Source organism: Hyla sarda, chromosome 6, assembly GCF_029499605.1.
Source record: "Hyla sarda isolate aHylSar1 chromosome 6, aHylSar1.hap1, whole genome shotgun sequence".
In the NCBI taxonomy this organism is placed as follows: domain Eukaryota; kingdom Metazoa; phylum Chordata; class Amphibia; order Anura; family Hylidae; genus Hyla; species Hyla sarda.
In genome coordinates, this window is record NC_079194.1 from 76,217,955 (window position 1) to 76,238,830 (window position 20,876).

Sequence of the window (20,876 nt, forward strand, 5' to 3'; positions counted from 1 at the left end):
CATTCAGCAGCTAATAAGTACTGGAAGGATTAAGATTTTTTTAATAGAAGTAATTTACAAATATGTTTAACTTTCTGCCACCAGTTGATTTAAAAGAAAAAAGGTTTTCACCGTAGTACCCCTTTAAATGGGAAATTCCACACCACGTTGATAAATTTGGGCTCTTTTTTTCAAAAATTGAATTTAATTCTTTCATTGAAATCACTAGGGTAGAGATTTATCATAACCTGTTCAGAGAAAGAGTTGCTGAGTTGCCCATAGAAACCAATCAGATTGCTTCTTTCATTTTTAACAAGGCCTCTGCAAAATGAAAGAGGCAATCTGATTGGTTGCTATGGGCAACTTTTCCTCTGCACAGGTTTTAATAAACCCTAGGAGATTTAAAATCTGCATTAAAATCAGCATGTAAATCCACACAGATTTTGAAGCGGAATTTTCTGCCTCCTCAGCTTGCAGTATGAACAAGTCCTCAGAATCCCCTATGGCAGCTGCTCATGGCAGACATACTGTAGGCTGACAATGTATTGCTGAGCCTCTTTGCGCGTACAATTATCTATCATTCTTATGCAGTGTCATTTGCTGCTCATGATCACATTCAATATATATGAAAATGTGATGAAACACATATAAGTCTCTCTACTTTACACTACTGAAGTGCAGTGCATGCATCTAATGTGAACAGTCATTAAGCAATAGGCTTTGCTTCATACACAACCTTAAATAACTGTACTCACCATAGAAAGGGGGGTCTCTTGTTTATAGTGTGGAGCATGATGTAATATTTACCAAAAGACTAACAAGAGGTTGTGCATTATGTCTAATATTCTTACACTATAGATGTTTTGCTTTGTTGTTATAAGCTACATAACCTATTGACCTTAAAGACCACTCAAAAACAGGACCATATTCTAAAATATATATTCTTTATTGTAGAAATAGTTCGAAAATAAGTTAAAAGCATAAGGCATAGACATAGAAAAAGGTGGGGACCGGGGAAGGGGAGGGGTACAGATCCAAACACAGTAATGGCTATGTAGCAATGATAATAAATCATGGCCAGATACCAAAATGACAATAACAGTCCAAGATAGCTATGTGTGCAAGGACTAAATGGTGATGTGTAAGTACTACAATCATACAAATAAGTGTACAGAGAGCAATAAGTACATATATGTAAGTACAAAAGAAAAAGGGATGGTGTCCTAGAGGAATAGAGAATAAATAAAGGTAGCCGAAAACCAAGAAAATGGTCAGAGACCAAATGATAGCAAGTATATGGAGACACCCCCCCCCCCCCTTCCCCAGTGACTCACCACACCTCCGACGGGTTTTGCCCAGGGGGCTTTGTCCAGGACTCCTGGACAATTCAATTTTGTCTCCATTCTACCCACCACCATTAAAGTTAATAGTCGTGTCTGCAGTTCCCTGTGTAGTCAAGCACCCAGGGGTCCTACTGTGCAGCAAAACAGTCAGAAAGGTCTGAGATGGCCCAGAGTTCCCTCATTTAAATAAGCAAACACCAGTCCTATAATGATAGTAGGTATGGCCTGTTACAGAGTTTTTATTGGGACCCAACTTATGCTTCTAATTATAAGTAGCTGATGTAATGGGTGTTTTTACTTTAAGGGGTACTCCGGTGGAGAGCAATTTTTTTTTTTCCATTTCAACTGGCTCCAGAAAGTTAAACAGATTTGTAAATTACTTCTATTAAAAAAAAAAATCTTAATCCTTCCAGTACTTAGCTGCTGTATACTACAGAGGAAGTTATGTAGTTTTATTTCAGTCTGACCACAGTGCTCTCTGTTGACACCTCTGTCCACGTCAGGAACTGTCCAGAGTAGGAGCAAATCCCCATAGCAAATTTCTCCTGCTTCAGACAGTTCCATGGACAGAGGTGTCAGCAGAGAGCACTGTGGTCAGACTGAAAAGAACTACTCAACTTCCTGTGGAGCATACAGCAGCTGATAAGTACTGGAAGGATTAAGATTTTAAAATAGAAGTAATCTACAAATCTGTTTAACTTTCTGGCACCAGTTAATTTGGAGGAAAAAAAATAAAAAAAATTTGCCCCAGAGTACTCCTTTAACTGCTCTCCCCCAAGTATATAGAGTGCCAAATGTTTACATGTCAGCAGCGCCAGGTAGTGGAAGAGGTATTACTGACATTGAGACTTCGCATTGTGCCTCATTTTTGTCAGTATTAGAAAAGAAAGTGCATTACAGAAAAACACATAATGGCAATTTAGCAATGGTTAATACCAGAAAACTAGCATTAAAAGATTACTAATTATGGTCTAAATTTTTTGTGCAAAACACTGGAAAAGTTACACATTTTACTGCAGAAATAAGGGTTGTTCAACAACAACAAAAATTTCTACTTTTTACCCTAAGTAGAAAAAACCGCAGCACACAAAGGGGGAGATTTATCAAAGGATTTAGACTGTTTTTTTCCTGTCTAAATTTGTCGCACAGAAAGTCGCAGTCTAAATATGTGCGACTTTTCTGCAACTTTTGCTGTAGAGGATTTTTAGAACATGATGCATGCAAGTCTATTTTAGACGGAAATGCCTTGGAAAATACATTGGTGCTGAATTTATCAAGTGCGACTTTTGTGCGACAAGTCGCATCTGCCCAAAATACGCTGAAATGTCAGACCATGTTGGAGCAGGTCTAAATGCAGTTTAAGCTGTAGACCCTGAAGTCTGAGCACAGAATTTATCAAGGGCTGTGAGACCTTTGATAAACTAGGAGCACAATAGACAGGAGACTACCACATACGCTGGTCTATAAGCATACCCAGAATAGACTAGATTAGGAAATGTCCCCCAAAGTGTCTTTAGTGAAAAAAAAACTGCTATTTATTCCATCTTATCTTAGCAAGATATAAAAAAAAGTGCAATGTTTCGTCAGTCTCACGCCACCATCTTCAGGCACAGCATAATGAACAAACATTGGCTCTTAAATAGCCACAAATGGTATCACTCACTTGTGCAGTAATCACAAAATTTACATAACATAACAAAGTGCATGTGCATAATGACAGTACATATACCGTATAATCAGTGCATCCAATATAATAAAGTGCATAGATATAGTTGTGCAAATATATATTTCTGTGCTATTGCATCAGTTAGTGATAAACGCTATATGAATTAGTGCTATGTGTTATTAAAAACAGAGAATGGGAAGATAATTGGGGGCGGAACACTCACCATGACACCATAACAGTAACCACGTTGTGTACTAGCGTGGGTCATTACCCACTGCGCAGATGCCGGCAAAAGCCAGCGGCTGTGTCTCAAGGGGGCCGGATCCACATACTTTGTCACATGAGTAAGACAGCCAATAGGTATTTGTCATCATGTTTCCATGGCACTAGTAAGCTTTGCGGCTTGCACACGCGTACATTTGCTCTCAGCATTAGTCACTTGGAATAGTTTGTACAGCGCTGTCAAGCATTGACAGATAGTGAATCCACAGCTCCGCTTCTGTCAGGTCACAGCAGGATGTATCATAACCCCAATCAGAGTCACATCTACACCCCGCTGAGCCGACAGTCAGTACAATAGATATATAAGGTGTAGTCAATAGATATCACAGGTAAATATATATTCTTATATTGGACAAATTAGTGTAAATAGCGGTATCCCCCATCATAAAGTAATACATATATAGATAGCAAATTTATTTTCATTGTGTTGATTGGTGCAGTGTTTTCCTCCCAATTTCGTCCAAGTCTAAAAAAGAAGAAAAGGAGGTGTGAAAATAAAATTATAAATATATATTTACACAAATATCTCCAATTAGTAAATATAATCTTCTTGGTTATAATAAAAGTTCATTCATTATGTCTCATACTGAACCAAAGCAACAAGTAGAGAAATGGGGGATATTATCTAGTATACATCCTATTGTTTGTCTTAAACTCTACATTAAGCCCTCCTGGTTTGAGGGATCCTAATTTAAATATCCACCTCAACTCTCGTTTTTTTTTTAAATTGTGACCCTATCTCCACCCCTCTTCAATGGGGGGATGTGGTCAACAATCATTGCTTTGCGATCCCTTTCTTGATTATTAAAATCTACAAAATGCTTAGAGACTGGCAAATCCAAAGGTTTTTTACTGTAGTGGTACTGAGCAGTGCTACAGTATAAGAAAAAAACCTTTGGATTTGGCAGTCTCTAAGCATTTAAGCACCTTATAAGTATTCCACATGAAGTATTGACACTCCCCCAACATCACAAGGACAGGCTGCATACTGCAAAATGAAAAAATACATAAAGTATTATTGGATACTATGGAGAAAATTCCCACATTTGTAAGATGCCTGCAGAACATAATAGACCTCTCCTTTTTTCTTTGGTCTTTGTTCTTTATGTGTTTATGTGTATTAGGAATATGAATGTGTTCTGTTCTATAATAAGTAGCATGACAGGTTTACTGCAAATTTTTTCAGTCGTAAGTTGACTTGGTGTAATTGAACACAAGCACGCTCACATTACAGTAAGGATTAGGATGCTTTGGTATGCGTTGATCAGGTGTGTTTCATTGTATAGGTGAAAAAAAGTACATTACAAGTTCTAGAGCAGTGTTACCTCAATTTATTCAGTCGAATTGCCTTCAGTCAATGTACCAGTAAGGCTGTTCATTGGACACTGTAGTGTATATTGTAGATGCAGCATGAGGGCAGTGTAAGTACCCTCTAGAGATACAGTATATTGTGTACACCTTAGGGTACATGTACCACAAGTCAACTTTGAGAACATGGTGCTAGAGGCTATGTATTACACATAATAGGGATGTTTCCATCAACCCATATTCTAATTCTATAATGTATAATATATTATAGTTCATTGAAATAAATCCACTCATAACCTGATAGTCTTTTGATTCCCATATACCATTACCTCCTCCACAAAACGGTGGCACTGCCTTGTAGCATCTCCTTTACCTCCTTTACACTTGTTTTCTTCAAGGGCCACTGTAGTAGCTCTCCAGTGTAAAACATCTCAGTTTATCTCAGCTTCCTTGATGCCTGTGTGTGTATCTTTGGGCCTAAGACTTAAATTGGTATTCTGGTTTCAGAAAATTGTATTTAAATAAGAGTATCACCCCAAGACATATAACTTACTAATATAGTATTATCACAAACTGTCCTCATTTCAGCATGCTTATTTGTGTGGCAGTGCCCAAGTGCCTGACCTGTCAGTCTGCCCCTGGTCTCCAGTCCCCACCTCCTCCCTTTCTCCTGAGACAACACATCATCGTCAGCTGTCTCAGGAGGTGTGGCTGTTTTTTTTAATGAGATCTAGCCCTGCCCCCTGAGTGATGTCATCACCCCCTTACCAACTTCTACAGCCTACATCACCACCTCCCTGACATATACACCTGTACATATACATCTTTATTGGGACATTTAGGGAAGAATAAGGCAGTATATCAGCATGCTGCCTTGTGCTAAACAATGCCGCAGGCAGAGGAGCATACAGGGAAAGTATGCAGCAGGTGCCATAGTCTGCTGTGAAATAAGATGTTCTCTAACAGTTCTGGACAGGGAACTGGCAGGAGTGCTGTGGGAGGGAAGTAGGCAGGGTGGGAGGACTTTGATGAAGAACTGAGGGAAAGCATTGTGTTCTGGGAGTTGTAGTACTGAGAAACTGCTCAACCAGGAAATACATAATAGAAATACAGAACAAAGAAATTAAATTTTTGGTGGTTTCATAATTGGGGCAGACAGGTAAGCAATGCTATATGCTTCTGCAGAATTTTTATGTTTTTACCTAGTGTTTGAGTAACCCTTTAAATGCAGTCAACAGAATGTTCAGGTTTAGAACAGATTAAGGCTTTAATTACCAAGTCCTTATAAATGTTTAAAGACGAGAGTTTCAGGTTCAGGTTCATGATTCTTGACTTGTGTTTAATTTTTGTGCCGGTAGTTTACTCTGGAACTTGGACAGTCTTGTGTTACTATGGACCGTGGCATTTCTTGTTGTATCGCAGCATATTCAAAATATTTATTAAGACATTTTTTTTGTTCGACGCAGTCTGTTCATTCTTTTCTTTCTTTCAGAAATACTTACAATTATTGTAGCTGTACAGTATGTTGGTCTATCACAACACTCATTGATAGCCCTGTTGTGACCCAGCTACTTCTAATGAAATAGCAATACTTACTGTCCAATTTTAAAGCCCAAAGTAGTTTGTTTCAAATTAGAGTTTATTTACTATACATACCATAAGAGAACACACAAATTTTGAGGGTCGGAGGGGTGGGGACATTACATAGAGATTCAAAGTACACTATAGAAAGAGTCATGCCCTGCCCATTGGACCCTTGCATTAGCATAACACAGTGTATTCCTATTGCCTAGAATGATCCCATAAGTAAGGCAAGAATAAAGGATAACACCGTAAATTAATTTAAATTTAGGAAATGCATCATGGACCTGTGTCTCTCTTCAACTCTATTGTATAAACCAAGCTATAAGACATAATTGAGGCCATTAAACCTACATAAGATCTCACAACATTAAGAGCATCCATTGTGATTGGACATATTAACTATAAAATACGCTGCCTTGGAAGTAGTTGAATGAGCGGGAAGAAGTGTGCTTTACTTCCTGGCTCTCAGCAATCTTTGTCTCCCTGTTCCATAGACTTATAATGGAGCAGCCAGACAAAGATTGTTGAGTAAAGATGCTTATCTCCACTCATTCTCCTGTTCGATGGGGTAGCCATTTAAGGGGATCTCTTATTACAGAAAACTACTTTCATTGGAGAACCACTGGTACATGAGAACCACCATCAAACCGTTGAGTTTGCTGGGGGAAGATGTTGTCAGCTGCTCATTATCCCTGCATTGGCCACTACAGGGCAAATGTAGTATTTCATGCAGGCATTTAAATGAATGGCCATCTATGTAATACATGGATGGCCCACCAGACAGCCTCTGTCGGGCAACTCTCTGCTGCGGCTCATAGGGGGACCCAAGCAGGAACCTCGCCTTACCCCACTCTCTGACATATAGACAATGGTTTTCTTGATGTGGCAACCACTTTTAGTTCCCCATCAGGACATCCATGGTCTATAAGCCTAAACAGTTCCAAGGAAAATCTGAGATATATCTGATCAACCAGTGTCCTGTCATGACAGATTCTCTGTAAAATCTGAATATTAAATTAGAATAACATTATTGGAATATAATAATATAGTGTTGTTGTGATATTACTAGCATTATTAATATTATTATTTTTTTCTTATTTATTTGTCATTCTCATTAAACTTACGAGTGATAGAATTTCTGTTGGCTAAATTACATGATGAACCAAAATACTAGCCCTTCATGTTGACACAGATACACACGGCTGTATTACCCTCTTCATTTCACGGCACCTGTGTATATAAACTATCCTTCCGTAGAATAAAGACTGAAGTTTAGGACTACAAATATTGTTTATGAGTTAAAAGATGTTTCATTTCCATTCATTGCATCACTAATCATCGAGTGTCATTTTACAGCTTTTATGTTCTTGTTCAGAAACGGCAAAACCTGTCCAAGTAAGCTACTATGTGTTGGCGTCTGTAGCTTAGCCGCCTTACCAATAGCTCAGGCCCAGGACTGTGCTCATAGCTCCTATTCTGCTGATGTAGAGATACTAGATCACAACCAAACGTCTTACCTCTCATATTCTTATAGATTTCAGTGTGTAACAATCATCTTCTTACCACAAAGTTAATCTGCTGCAACCTGAGAATGTCAGAATGTCTATCTTGACTATAGCCATACTAGATACATGTCTATTGAGTCCTAGGAATAGATGATTCAGATTGTACAGCGAGGGATGTGGCATTCTCCTCCCATGTAATGCTATTGATGTAAATCATATAAATGGCTTTTCATTACGGCCTCTTGTTCAATTTTTTATTATGAAACATTTACTAGACGGTCTTATGCCACAAGGCCTTAACTATAAGCCCCTATATAGAGTGGGTAATGTTCCTGTAACTTTCCACGTTTGGTGTAAGAACAGCTTCCAGTATACTATGTCAGTTCTCAGTGAGAGCCTGTATTACCTGGCAAAGCATTCTGGAAGATGGAGCATGGTGTGTCTACAACTGGATACCAGGTAGATCCCATGTTTTGTGGCATCACACCTCTATAGAAGTACAGCATACGGCCATGTTCCTCCGAACTATCAGAGCATCTATGTCAGGTTTGATTGCTTAGTGAATAAAATGAGTAGGTTGTCAGCTAGGGGAAGACTTGTGTTACCTAGATCTTGTGTCGATATCTAATCTATGGTATTGCATGTCCTGGGCAGGCAAGCGTGGGCGGCGCAGCAGTGCAGGATCGCTAGACAGCAATATGGAAGTAAGTAGGATGCCTAGCTGGATGTGATATGCATTTGAAACCTTTCCTTTCACTTGAACACTTTTTTTGTTCCTCTGTATTCTGCTTGCCTCAGATATTGCATGCCTGGGATTCTCACTCTGTATATTCCAAGCCAAATAGACAAACACTTAAGATTTGTGAGGACGCTCCTGGGCTCCTCGTAATCCTACTAGCTACTTGAAGCATGACTCCACCACACATGACTGTCTGCTTCCTTCTCACGGTGGCTCTGGACCACTAACTGGCTGCTAACACTCTTTTCCTTACTGTCTTATACTTCTAATGAAGCTCTTCACTGTCTCTTGCCTATCTGTTAGTTCAATGAATATTATGACACCACTGTTAGCTGATCGAGTATATTGACAGGAAGCAGAGATTTTGCTCAGGTAGACAGACAACAAAGTCTATAATTAAATAATTACTTCAATGTGGATTTCATGAGATTTCATTCATCTTGAAACCATTAATTTACACTGATCATGTGCTCAGCCACCTATCTTTGTGTGTTCACCTTCAAGAATTTGTGTCCCATGACCACCTAATGCCCATCCCTTGAAGCCCAGGCCTAGACCTAGTACATAGAGGATTAGCTCACCTCTCTAGCTAGTTTAGTAAACCTGTAGATAGCTGCAGTGCTTTGGTACAATTACAATGTTTGGTTCAGCTTTTTTGCAAGAAATATTGAGTATGACAGTGTGACAGCCAAGTGACATGTAGTGGATTGTGTTAGATTAGGTATGTAGCTTGTTGTAGTAGTAAGTGTACTTCTTTTATAGTTCTGATAGGCTGCTGCAACTTGTGTAATTGTATTTTCTATGCTTCCTTTTCAGGGGTCCATCATTAGCAGTCCTCACATGCGCAGACGAGCCACCTCTACAAGGGAATGTGCCTCCCGTCAGAGCTTACCTAACTCTTCCTCCCTCCTAGGTTCTTTATTTGGTAGCAAGAGGGGGAAGCCATCTTCCCAAGGCCATCTTGTAGCTGGACAAGTGCAACCGCAGCACCCCACACTGATTTCACACCAACAACATCCGAGTCATCACCCGGCACAAGCCGAGGGGCAAACCCAGGCACAAGTACATGCACAACACTCACAGTACTGCCACATACCACAAAACCCACCGCCCTATCACCATCATCATCACTACCACCCTCCCCAGCACATCCAACCACATCAGTACCACCCACATGTACAACATTCTTCCCATGCATCATACATTCAGCACCCTCATGCACAACACGCCCTCTCCAGCCACCCACCATTGCCTCACTCTGGGCACTCGGCACATTCCCAGCATGGACAGCAGCATCATCATCCTCAGCAGGTCCCTTCTACGTCTACGAGCACGAAACCTAAACACAGTGGAATTAGCACAATAGTTTAGAAGTATCATTTTAACAGACCTTCCAACAGGGGGAATCTGGATCCAGATGTAATAAGAATGGTCTCCTTAGTGAGAGCATTCATTGCCATCACAATTTAAAGGAGAGGCATTTTTTATTATTTAATTACAGTATAGAAGTAGGAACTCAATAGAATAACGGCCTAGTAGCTGCATAAACAATAAGGGTAAGTCCACACAGGGCAGATATTACCATTGCAAATTCGTCACTAATGTGTCTTGCAAATTTAACACAGATTTTACCCCATTGTAAGAGTTGGAATCTGCATCACAGGTGGGAATTTACCCCACAGGAAAATTTCTACCACATGTGAGTCCAGTTTTCTGGCTACAAATCTGCAGCATTTACCTCCTGTGTGAATTTACCCCCAGCACTGGCCTGGATCATAATACTACTTAGCTAATACTCTAGTTAAACTGTGTGCGTGTACACAGATACATTTAGCATCTTATTAATATATTGCGTGTGTGTACACATTTAGTACCTTAAATTATTGTATCTGAAAAACAAATATTTAAATTTATTTTCAATTCTAGCAATATTGACTCACAAGCATTTTCACTTCATCTAGTTTGTAGGAAGAGTAAATATATGAAGAGGTTACAGTATTTTCCTAAAACCAAGCAATCCGTACATGAAATGTGCCAATTCTCATAACAGTTTCTGTATTTGTCCTAGCTACACTTCGCTTGTACAAAGGATAAATTATTCTTGTTGTAAAAGGAAAAAAACAAACAAAAAAAAAAAAAACCTTACTACAGATCAGTATTATGCTGTCTTCTTCCAGGTAAGCAAGCTAGCGGAGGAACCCCTGCAGTTTATAGAGTAACTGACCATTGACCATAACAATTCTTGGACACTTTAACGGCTGTAAGAACTGTGAATTTTCATTATCTACCTTTTTATATACATATATATATAAATATATACATACGATTTGTAAACACATAGAACTAGATGTGTGTTTCATGTACTCGCATAATCCAGCGTTCATGGATCCTCTCTCCAGTGTCTGCAGTGTCTTGCTGTCACCATTCATTTTGATTTTGAAACTATGAGCAAAACATTTGAGACCTTTTTATAGCAGAGAATGTATTTTCAGACTTTTTTAGCAGTGTTTTTCATTCGTTTTTTTTCTAAGTTGTCTTCTTTTCGATTGGCAAGTGCTACTGAATGGAGATTTCAGTGTAACGGTTTATCCCACCGACCCAACAGATCTCAGTTTCTAACAGTGTCTGCTCTTCTCTATGTCACCTACCATGTCTAAGATTACCTCGATCCGGAGTTGCTTGATGTCATCAAGTTACTTTTCCTGCATTTTCTTTTTGCCACCGGATTAATTTGCATCTAGAAACATCATCCAGGATATTAAAAACCAATATAAAGGATACTTTTCACTGTGATGACAGGAGCAACCAAATCAATGGATTTCTATTCTGTACCTTGCCCAATTCGTATACCTTATTGATACCAGCAGAAACGAAACACTTTGTGTAACTCTTCATGAGCCCGTAAGATTATAGAGTTTTCAGATAAATTAACTACACATATCTGTCATGTTTGTCGCGGAGCCCCCTGCCATTAAGAGGTTAACTCATAGACCAGTTTGGGCCTAATTTCTGTTCCTGTGAGAAGCAGAGACTGTGCCTTGTAGACTATACAATGCTATTGTGAGAGGCAAGAGACTGTTACTTTATTTTGTATTTTATATAGAAAACCATAGTTGACCACTGTCTTAGACTGTCCTGAGGATCTTAAAAACCACAATGTTCGTTATTCACCAATATTTCCTGTGGTAAGGTTAATCTCTTGCATACATGAGGTCTTCATAGAGATCCCTAAATATCCTTGGAAACAGTTTGGAAATGTTGGAAACTATTTAGCGAAAGAGAAGAGATCCCTCACTTTAGAGAGCGCTTCTTATTGACTAGGCACTGCTTGTAGAAGACAAAGTCTAATCCTTTAAGGGTAGAAGATATTCTTGTGGGCTGTAGAGAAGAGAAATCATTGTGTTGGTCGTAGCACCCAATAAACCAAATAAAGTCAGAGATGTGATTGGTTGATAGTTGTCTATAGAGCAACTCCGGAATTGCACTCACTTTTGGGACTATTCTCACTTACATCAGTTTAGACTATAGAGTTACTACATGCAAATCATAAACAGCTTTCTACCCCTAGAGACCATTCTTTGTGGGTTATGCCATCACATTGTACACTGCAGAGCTCATGTCCATTACAGAATATCCTGAAGATGCCCACATCGTGTTTCGGTTCACAGCTCCCATTCACATTAAAGGCTCAGCCCTGTTCCTCACAGGCTATAGAACTAACTAGTAAGGCAAATACACCAGTTTTGCATGTCATCTATAGTAAATATTCTGATGCTACATTCTAAATAGTGTATATTTGCAGAATATATCAGTATTATTGTTCATATTATCCGAGGTAAGGTGATAACATATTACAATATGTAGCCTTCCCTTCTTACCTCTGTACTTTATAGTAGAAATTATCTGTAATTTATATGGTATTCCAGGAAAGAGAAGACTTGGCATACTGGTTGTGTTTTTTTAAGTTATGTTTCATTTTAACACATTTTTACTCTCTATCTTAATGTTATCTAGTACTAGAGTTATGTTAGTCAAATAAAATACAAATGGCACAAAGCTGGTGTGGAGTTTCATTAGTGTAGACACTTATTTTTCTATATATGTTTATAAGCACACTACTTACATACGGAGAATGGAAACATACACTATACCAGAGAATATTTATCTATAAAACCAGGCTCCAGTAGGATCAGGAGGTGCTGCTATTGTGTAGAAATCCAGAATCATCACAGTTTGTTAACCAATGACATCATCAAATAAGTTTTAAGTAGTTTAAAGGCCTTCCTAATAAACAGTTACAGGAGTTTTTTGGGGGGCCCATTAATCTGATATGGATGGCTTATTCGTAGAATAAAAAGACGCACTGCATCCTCTTCAGTGTTCTATGCACAGCGCCATACATTTTGTAGTGGCTGTGCCTGGTACTGCAACTCAGAACAATTAACTTGAATTGAGCTGAGCTGCAGGACCAAGCAGAGCCACTACAAAAAGTATGAAGATGTAACGGTAAAGCATGAAAGGACCACTGTGCTCTCTGGGACATGTGACCCCTTTAATCAGCTGATCAATGGGGGAGCGGGAAGTCGGCACCCTACTGATCTGACATTGATGGCCTATGGCAAGGATAATCCAACAATATAAAAGTCCCAAGAAATGATTATCAGATTGTAACTAAAAGTGACACTCGGGATTAAGTAGCCTTATCTCTCACTGAAATTTGCAACTGGTAGCAAGAGACATAACATCAAATAGCATATATATATATATATATATATATATATGTATATATATATATATATATATATATATATATATATAGTATATTTACCATTATAACCAGCGATTTAGGACATTGAAATAATAGGATAAATAAATTATATAACACATTGCATGCAGAGAACAGGGCATGAACATTCTGCTAAATAAAGATCTAGTACATAGTCAGTTTTGGAACATCCACCGGATATGTAAAACTATGGAATTCCTACATTTATTATCTGCCTCTCTATGTAAGATAGGTAATGTAATAGCATTTTTATTTAATACACCACATTCCGATATTACACAACCAATATGAAAATGCAGACTCTTTCCTAGAATAAACACATAATGTATATGTATTTTTTAAGTTAAGAATGAAATGTACACTGTAAACAATAACAAGATACTTATATACTGTACATGTATTGTAGAATGACACTCCCCATGGTGCTGCATGTAGCGGAGACCTCTGGGTTCTTAACGTCAGCTGAACTTGGCAGCAGATATTTATACATATATGTATATTGAATCTCTACTTGTTGACTTGCTGTGTCTCCTGCAGTTCCGCATGAATTTGTTATGTTTCCATTGTAAATTATCATTGCACTTCTTGCCTGCAAATAAAGAAGCGACTGCTTTGTATATACAAAAAAAAAGAACTAACTGAAAGGTGAAAATCTTTGGGATGGCGGCTCTAGGACCAAGTGAGAGCTAGGTGACTGATATCTGTATATAGTGTGTATATTACAATTCCGTCTGCAGTCATACTGAGGTTGCACACAGTACCTATCTCTTACTAGAATCCGGACTATAACATTTGCATTGTAGAAAACAGAGTGTTGGTTCCTAAGAGTAGACTGTTAGAATCCCATTAGGCGGATCCAGTTTCTGATGGGAAACAAATTGCATTTTGTAAGAAATGTGAAGAGAGGAGTGCTTTCATTTTAATCTGCATTCTGTTTGTAAGTAGTAACAAACCCTATCGATGTACAACTATAACTGTGATCATGTGGACTAACTAAATAAACCATAAAAGACGACAATGTTATTTTGTGACTGTATTGTAATGCATTTGTGCAAAAATTTTTTTTGTGTTAAAATGAGGATATACTAGTAAATGGACCTTATTAAGATAACATTTTACCCCGAAATTCACAGACTGATACAACATGGTGGATATTACTCTATGACCATTGGATGACAAAACTTTTGGTTTGTTCCGGATGCTATGTAAAGGTCCATTATCAAAAATGTTCTCTATAAAACTATGAACATTTTGAGAAAAGAAAATCATCCAGCCCCATAGCTCGACTGCAGATGTATTTTATTTTAATTCAAGACAGCAACATACATGGACCAGGACAGCAATGACTCGTTTCGATCGTCTCAGCAATCTTAATCGTACTGACACAGAGCCTATTTTTTGGATTGCTTTTATGGGGGAGGTGTAATCCATCCCTATGGAAATAGGTAGGACACCCCACGCCAAGTGAACTCCATTAAAGACATTAGTGCATTAAAATCTTCTGACATTTAATATATTATAATACAATCATGCAAAAGTAAAAAAAAATAGCCATATAGAAGGGGTATCAATAAAAACACTTAATAATTTACAAACATCACTTAGAAAAAACTAAGCTGAAAAAAACATAGTGGAGTTCCAAAAATATGGTTCACATGGAATTAGTACAAAAAATATAATATAAACTACATTAATATTATCACCAGTAGTCATGACGACATATTGTTTTCCTGTTAAAGGGGTACTCCGCCCCTAGACATCTTATCCCCTATCCAAAGGATAGGGGATAAGATGTCAGATCGCCGCGGTCCCGCTGCTGCGGCACCCCGCTGTCATTACTGCACAGAGCGAGTTCGCTCTGTGCGTAATGACGGGCGATACAGGGGACGGAGCAGCGTGATGTCATGGCTCCGCCCCTTGTGACATCACGGCCCGCCCCCTTAACACAAGTCTATGGCAGGGGCGTGGCGACCGCCACGCCCCCTCCCATAGACTCGTATTGAGGGGGGGCGTGACATCACGAGGGGCGGGGCCATGACGTCACGCTGCTCCGTCCCCTGTATCGCCCGTCATTACGCACAGAGCGAACTCGCTCTGTGCAGTAATGACAGCGGGGTGCCGCAGCGGCAATCCCGGGGGTCCCCAGCAGCGGGACCGCAGCCTTCTGACATCTTATCCCCTATCCAAAAGATGTCTAGGGGCGGAGTACCCCTTTAATAATCCAGTCCAAGTTTTTTACCTAATTTCTGATGGATCTGTTCGTATTTAAATATGTTTCGCATTGGGATTATGGTACATTTATTTGTACATTTATATTGATTTAATTTATATTATATTTTGTATATTTATATTGATATAATTTATATTATATTTTTGGACCAATTCCATGTGAACCATATTTTTGGAACTCCACTACGTTTATTTAGCTTAGTTTTTTTCTAAGTGATGTTTGTAAATTATGAATAGTGTTTTTAATATTAAATATATATTTTATTTATTAAATGTCAAAAGATTTTAATGCACTAATGTCTGTAATGGAGTTTGCTTGGCGTGGGGGAGTGTCCTACCTATTTCCAAAGGGAAGAATTACACCTGTGATGATAGTTCCCTCCCCCATAAAAGCAATCCAAAAAAGAGACTCTGTGTCAGTACGATTAAGATCGCTGAGACGATCGAAACGCGTCATTGCTGTCCATGTATGTTGCTGTCTTGAAATAAAATACACCTGCATTCGAGCTACTGCCCTGGATAATTTTCTTCTCTCATACTGCTTTCGGTGTGGTCCACACTGATCCGTGACGTGGGAGGCGAACGGGGGTGAGCTGAATTTTGCTGCTTGTTCATATGAACATTTTGGTCTTGTTGTCCTGCACACAAATATGTAAATACTGTGGGCATTGCATACAAATTTCCTGAGGGTAATGTTTATTGTGGTGTTGACAAAATGATAGAGAACTTCTGCACATAACTATATTGTAGGATGGGTATGACAGAATGGATGGTTAAATGGACTAAATTGTCAGTATTCCGTATGTTTGTTCCTTACGGTCCTGTTAGACCATGACTCTAGCAACACAGCAATTCTGCAATATACATAGAGAATATCAACAGCTCATACAGAGCATCATATGGATCCACACCATCTTTGAGCTCCTGCTGATTCATCATGGCCTGATCATGTCTCAAACAATTTAGAGCTGCTGAAAACTGTATACCCATACCACCATTGCCCTTTCCGCCAGTGCCTTGTTGTTCAGCACTGATGCACTGGTTAAGTAAGTAATAGTGTTGAGTACAGGAGATCTACTTATTAAATATATATTCAGTATAGTCTAGGGCAGTATAATCATGTAATGTATTATCAAAGTAAATGATTACTAACATTTCAACGACCTTTGCATAAATTAATAGTGCAAACAAATGTAAGAAAGATACATTGTAATATATCTTATTATAGGAAAATGCTTATTTCTTCACTCATTGAGCTCCTTTTCCACTACTCAGTACTCTTTCATAATGTCTCCATGCTGCTACTGCAAGGGGGGGGGGGGGGGGGGGGGGACTGGTGAAAGTTATATACAAGTTATATAATGGCCAGAAACAGTGCTATTGGATTTTGGACATACCCGATAGCCTGAAAAACACACACTTATCTTCCTCGCTCCTCACTAGCGCTAGGTTCACGCAGCTCCAGTCTGTTTCAGCAGGTTTCCAGGTTTGTTGATATAACGTCACAGGCCCACTCAGCCAATGAATTGCCGCAGCAATGTTCTGCTTCAGCCACTGACTGGCTAAGTGGGCCTGTGACGTCACATTAACCAGGAAGCCTGCTGTAACCGACTGGAGCTGCTTTAAAAAAAAAAATGTATTTTATTATTTCCTACCTCCCTGGGTGCGATTATAAAATCCGGGGCAGTAACAAGCACAGATGATTATACAGATGTACCTATGTGGCCATGTAAATAATCAAGGAGGCACCTGCATTATCAACAGGGTCTCAAGGGTTGGAACTCCAAGAATCATACATTTACGGCTTATCAAATCCAACTGCAGTCAGCTCAACTGGGCATGATGCACAACAACAATCCCAACAATGCAGACAAATTCCAAGAGCCACTTCATAGAATCTTCTTTTATTGTAAAAAAAAAAAACTAAAATGGGTAATGGATAGAATAGCCACTATAAAACTGAGAATAGTCGCAGACTAATCACAATAGTGGTTGATGCGTTACAGATCACATGACTTTTTTTTATAGCCCTACAAAAGGCTATGAAAAAGGATCATATGTTCTGAAACAAGTCAACCACCATTGCATTTTGTCTCTGGAGTACTGGCTCTTGAAATTTGTTTGCATTGATGGTTTACTGTATCTTAAAGAAGAACTCCCGTTTGTAAAAAAACTTATCCCTCATCCTAAGGATAGGGCATAAGTGTCCAACCGTTGGGACTATACCCCCCTGCGCCCCAACGATCTCCCTAATGGTGCCCCAATTCTCCTCTTGAATGGGGCGTGTTGACCACAGCACGAGGCTGCAGCTGACACGCCCCCTCCATGTATCTCTATTGGAGACCCGGAGAGTGCATGGAGGGGGGGGGGGTGTCGGACGCAGCTTTGGCTGTGAGAGAGCGGGGGCACAGTGCGGAAGATCCTGGGGGGTCCCAATCGTTGATTCCGCTGTAATCTGACACTTATTCCTTATCCTTAGGATAGGGGATAACTTTTTATAAGCATGATTTTGTCTTTAAGTCTAGGTCAAGTAAAGGATCTTTCATTTTTGTAGTGATATTTATAGCTACATTTACTTCATATTCCTGAGAAGTTTTAAAATAACTTTCTGCAGACATCTTCCATTGAACAAACTTGGTATTCTGAATCTATAAAGAAGACCTTGAAGATTGAGAGAACAAATAAAGAGTGACAACAGTAAGAAAATATTGCAGAATCAAGGTAAGTTGGAGGTACTGAAGAATGATGACTGTAGGCATTAGTTTTTTCAAGGTGAAATAATATCAACTACATTACTATTACTACTGTATTTTAAATAATGCTATATGACAATATAGATCTGCATGAAAATATAGATGTAGAAAGAAAAATCTATAAAAATCTTTTTTAGTGTTTCTCATGACGCTACCATTCTATTCGGAATTTACAGCACATTCAAAATGTAACATGCCTAATAAAGCAGCGTTCTATAGAGGCAGCTTTCATTTATTGGACCACTTAGAGAGAAGGAGCACATTCCTGGTTGGTTTTGTTGCAGCTAGTTAAAGGGGTATTCCGGTGAAAAACACATTTTTTTCATATCAACTGGCTCCAGAAAGTTAAACAGATTTTAAAATAAATGCTGGTGAAGTTGAGTTGTTCTTTTCTGTCTGACCACAGTGCTCTCTGCTGACACCTCTGTCTGTCTCAGGAGCTGTCAAGAGTAGGAGCAAATCCCCATAGCAAACCTCTCCTGCTCCAGACAGTTCCTAAGACAGACAGAGGTGTCAGCAGAGAGCACTGTGGTCAGACTGAAAACAAATCTTTTACAAATCTGTTTAACTTTCTGGCACCAGTTGTTTAAAAGAAAAAAAAAGTTGATATGAAAAAGGTGTTGACCCACAAATACATTTCTTACTTATATTACATATTATTACTAATATATGTTCCCTGGTGGTCTGACTGCATGGATCCCCACTTATCATGAGAATTGGATCCTAAATCCCATAATTTAATGGACTGCCGCTTCATTCCAACATGGGACTCCTGTTCTTGTGAATCTGTAAGGGACCCCGTGAATAGCGATCATACCCACAAATAGTAAAAACCCAAAAACTGGCTTCAGTACAAGCAGCATCCCCCCTACCTTTCCAATATTGAGTGGTTTCCAAGCTATGAAAACGAATGCCTTTTCCTCACGATAGGCTACAATATTAGATCAGTAGGAGTCTGAGTTCTCAACCCCTGGCCAAACAGTTCTTTGAAGAGCATGTGGCACTCATGTGAGTACAGAAGCCTCTTTAGTGTCTTTTTTTGGCTACAAGTCTGTTTTTACTTGCTCTATTCATAGTGGTGGTGCAGGGTACTGCAGCATTGTCCAGTTCACTTGAATAGGACAAATCTCTAGTATCTGCACCACTGTTACCGTGTTTCTCCGAAAATAGGACCGGGTCTTATATAAATTTTAGCCCCAAAAACACACTAGGGCTAATTTTCAGAGAAGGGCTTATTTATCTATGGTATGCACATGGAACAACATGGCGGTTCCACGGTATTTACCCCCCCCCCCTATTATTATCATGTGAAATGTGCGAGCTGCCCCCCAGGTGTAAATGCCCCCCCAACGTCCCTAACCCCCCCCACCCCCGCCGGTTTATCAGCCCAGCGCTGCACCCCACAATCCCCATATCGGGGTACTGATCATTTGTCACCCGCGGGCGCAGCTTCTCTCCCCCCCTGCCAAATAATTATCAGCCGCTGCGCTGTATCTATTCCTGTGCCCGGGCTGCAAATATTAAAAAGCAATACCTTCGTCCTCCGTTCCCCCATTGCTAAGGCACCGGCCTCATGGTCCCTCCGCTGTTCTTGCTGCTTCCTGGTGTTGTGACGTCTCAGAGCCTTCAGCCTATCACCGGCCGCAGCCATGTCCCGCCTCTGCCGATGATAGGCTGAGCCGACTGTCATGTAAGAAGCCGGCCGGCGAGCGAGAACAACGGAGGACAGCGAGGCCGGTTCCTTAGCAACGGGGGAACGGAGGACGAAAGTAAGTTAAAGACTGCTTTTTAATATTTGCAGCCCTGGCATTGTCTAGGTCTGTGGTCTTCAACCTGCGGACCTCCAGATGTTGCAAACATTTGCAACATCTGGAGGTCCGCAGGTTGTAGACCACTGGTCCAGGTCTTATTATCGGGGTAGGGCTTATATTGCAGCCCACCCTGATAATCCGGCTAGGGCCTATTTTCGGAGTAGGTACTATTTTCGGGGAAACACGGTAGTAGGGAAACACCAATAGTAGGGTGTTTGGAACTACCAACCTGTAGCCAGGATCGACACTGAAGAGGCTTTCTGACAGGAGATAAGAATAACATAAAAAATTTGATGAATTAAGAAGGACAGGATGGACGGTACATCAAATGCCTAAAACAGCAAAAAGAATAGATGATGTATTGCGGATATAACATGGCCTAGGACAGTGTTCTCCAACCTGTGGACCTACAGATGTTGCAAAACTACAACTCTCAGCATGCCCGGACAGCCGTTGGCTGTCCGGGCATGCTGGGAGTTGTAGTTTTACAACATCTGGAGGTCTGCAGGTTGGAGACCACTGGCCTAGGATATCACTTTAAAAACTTTCCTTTATATTTAATTTCAGACACCCCTGCCTGTACAGTACCGATGTGTAGTTAAATATGCATACAGAATGTATTGAGAGCAAAGTGTTTCTGGCAGTGAAGCGTCTTTTCAGAGTCAATCACTTACATCCACTGACATCATGGATTGCCATGGAAACCTTTATGCGCGGTCGTGTCCAGCGTCTTCTCAGCTGGAGGAATTGCTAGCTGGCTTGAGATTTAATTTTAAACCCCTGTGTTTTGTGATATACGCGGTAACCATGACCGCAACACATTCTCCTGCCGTATTTATTTTAACTATTTTAACCAATTGTATCACATTTATTCACTCTTTACAAGGAAAA

General features: G+C 39.7%; 1 protein-coding gene across 10 annotated transcripts in view; it reads left to right on the top strand.

Moving 5' to 3' along the window:
• IQSEC1 (IQ motif and Sec7 domain ArfGEF 1) overlaps positions 1-14,215 on the top strand; it is an 830,222-nt gene extending 816,007 nt beyond the window's left edge. For 9 of the 10 annotated variants that reach the window (XM_056524198.1, XM_056524200.1, XM_056524203.1 and 6 more), the window contains 2 exons: positions 8,322-8,371; positions 9,223-14,215. In XM_056524198.1, the coding sequence (XP_056380173.1) occupies positions 8,322-8,371; positions 9,223-9,777 (605 nt within the window). In that variant the 3' untranslated portion in view covers positions 9,778-14,215. The remainder of the gene's footprint in view (positions 1-8,321; positions 8,372-9,222) is intronic. The other variant, XM_056524210.1, reaches the window with a different exon arrangement.
• Positions 14,216-20,876: the final 6,661 nt, after the last annotated feature.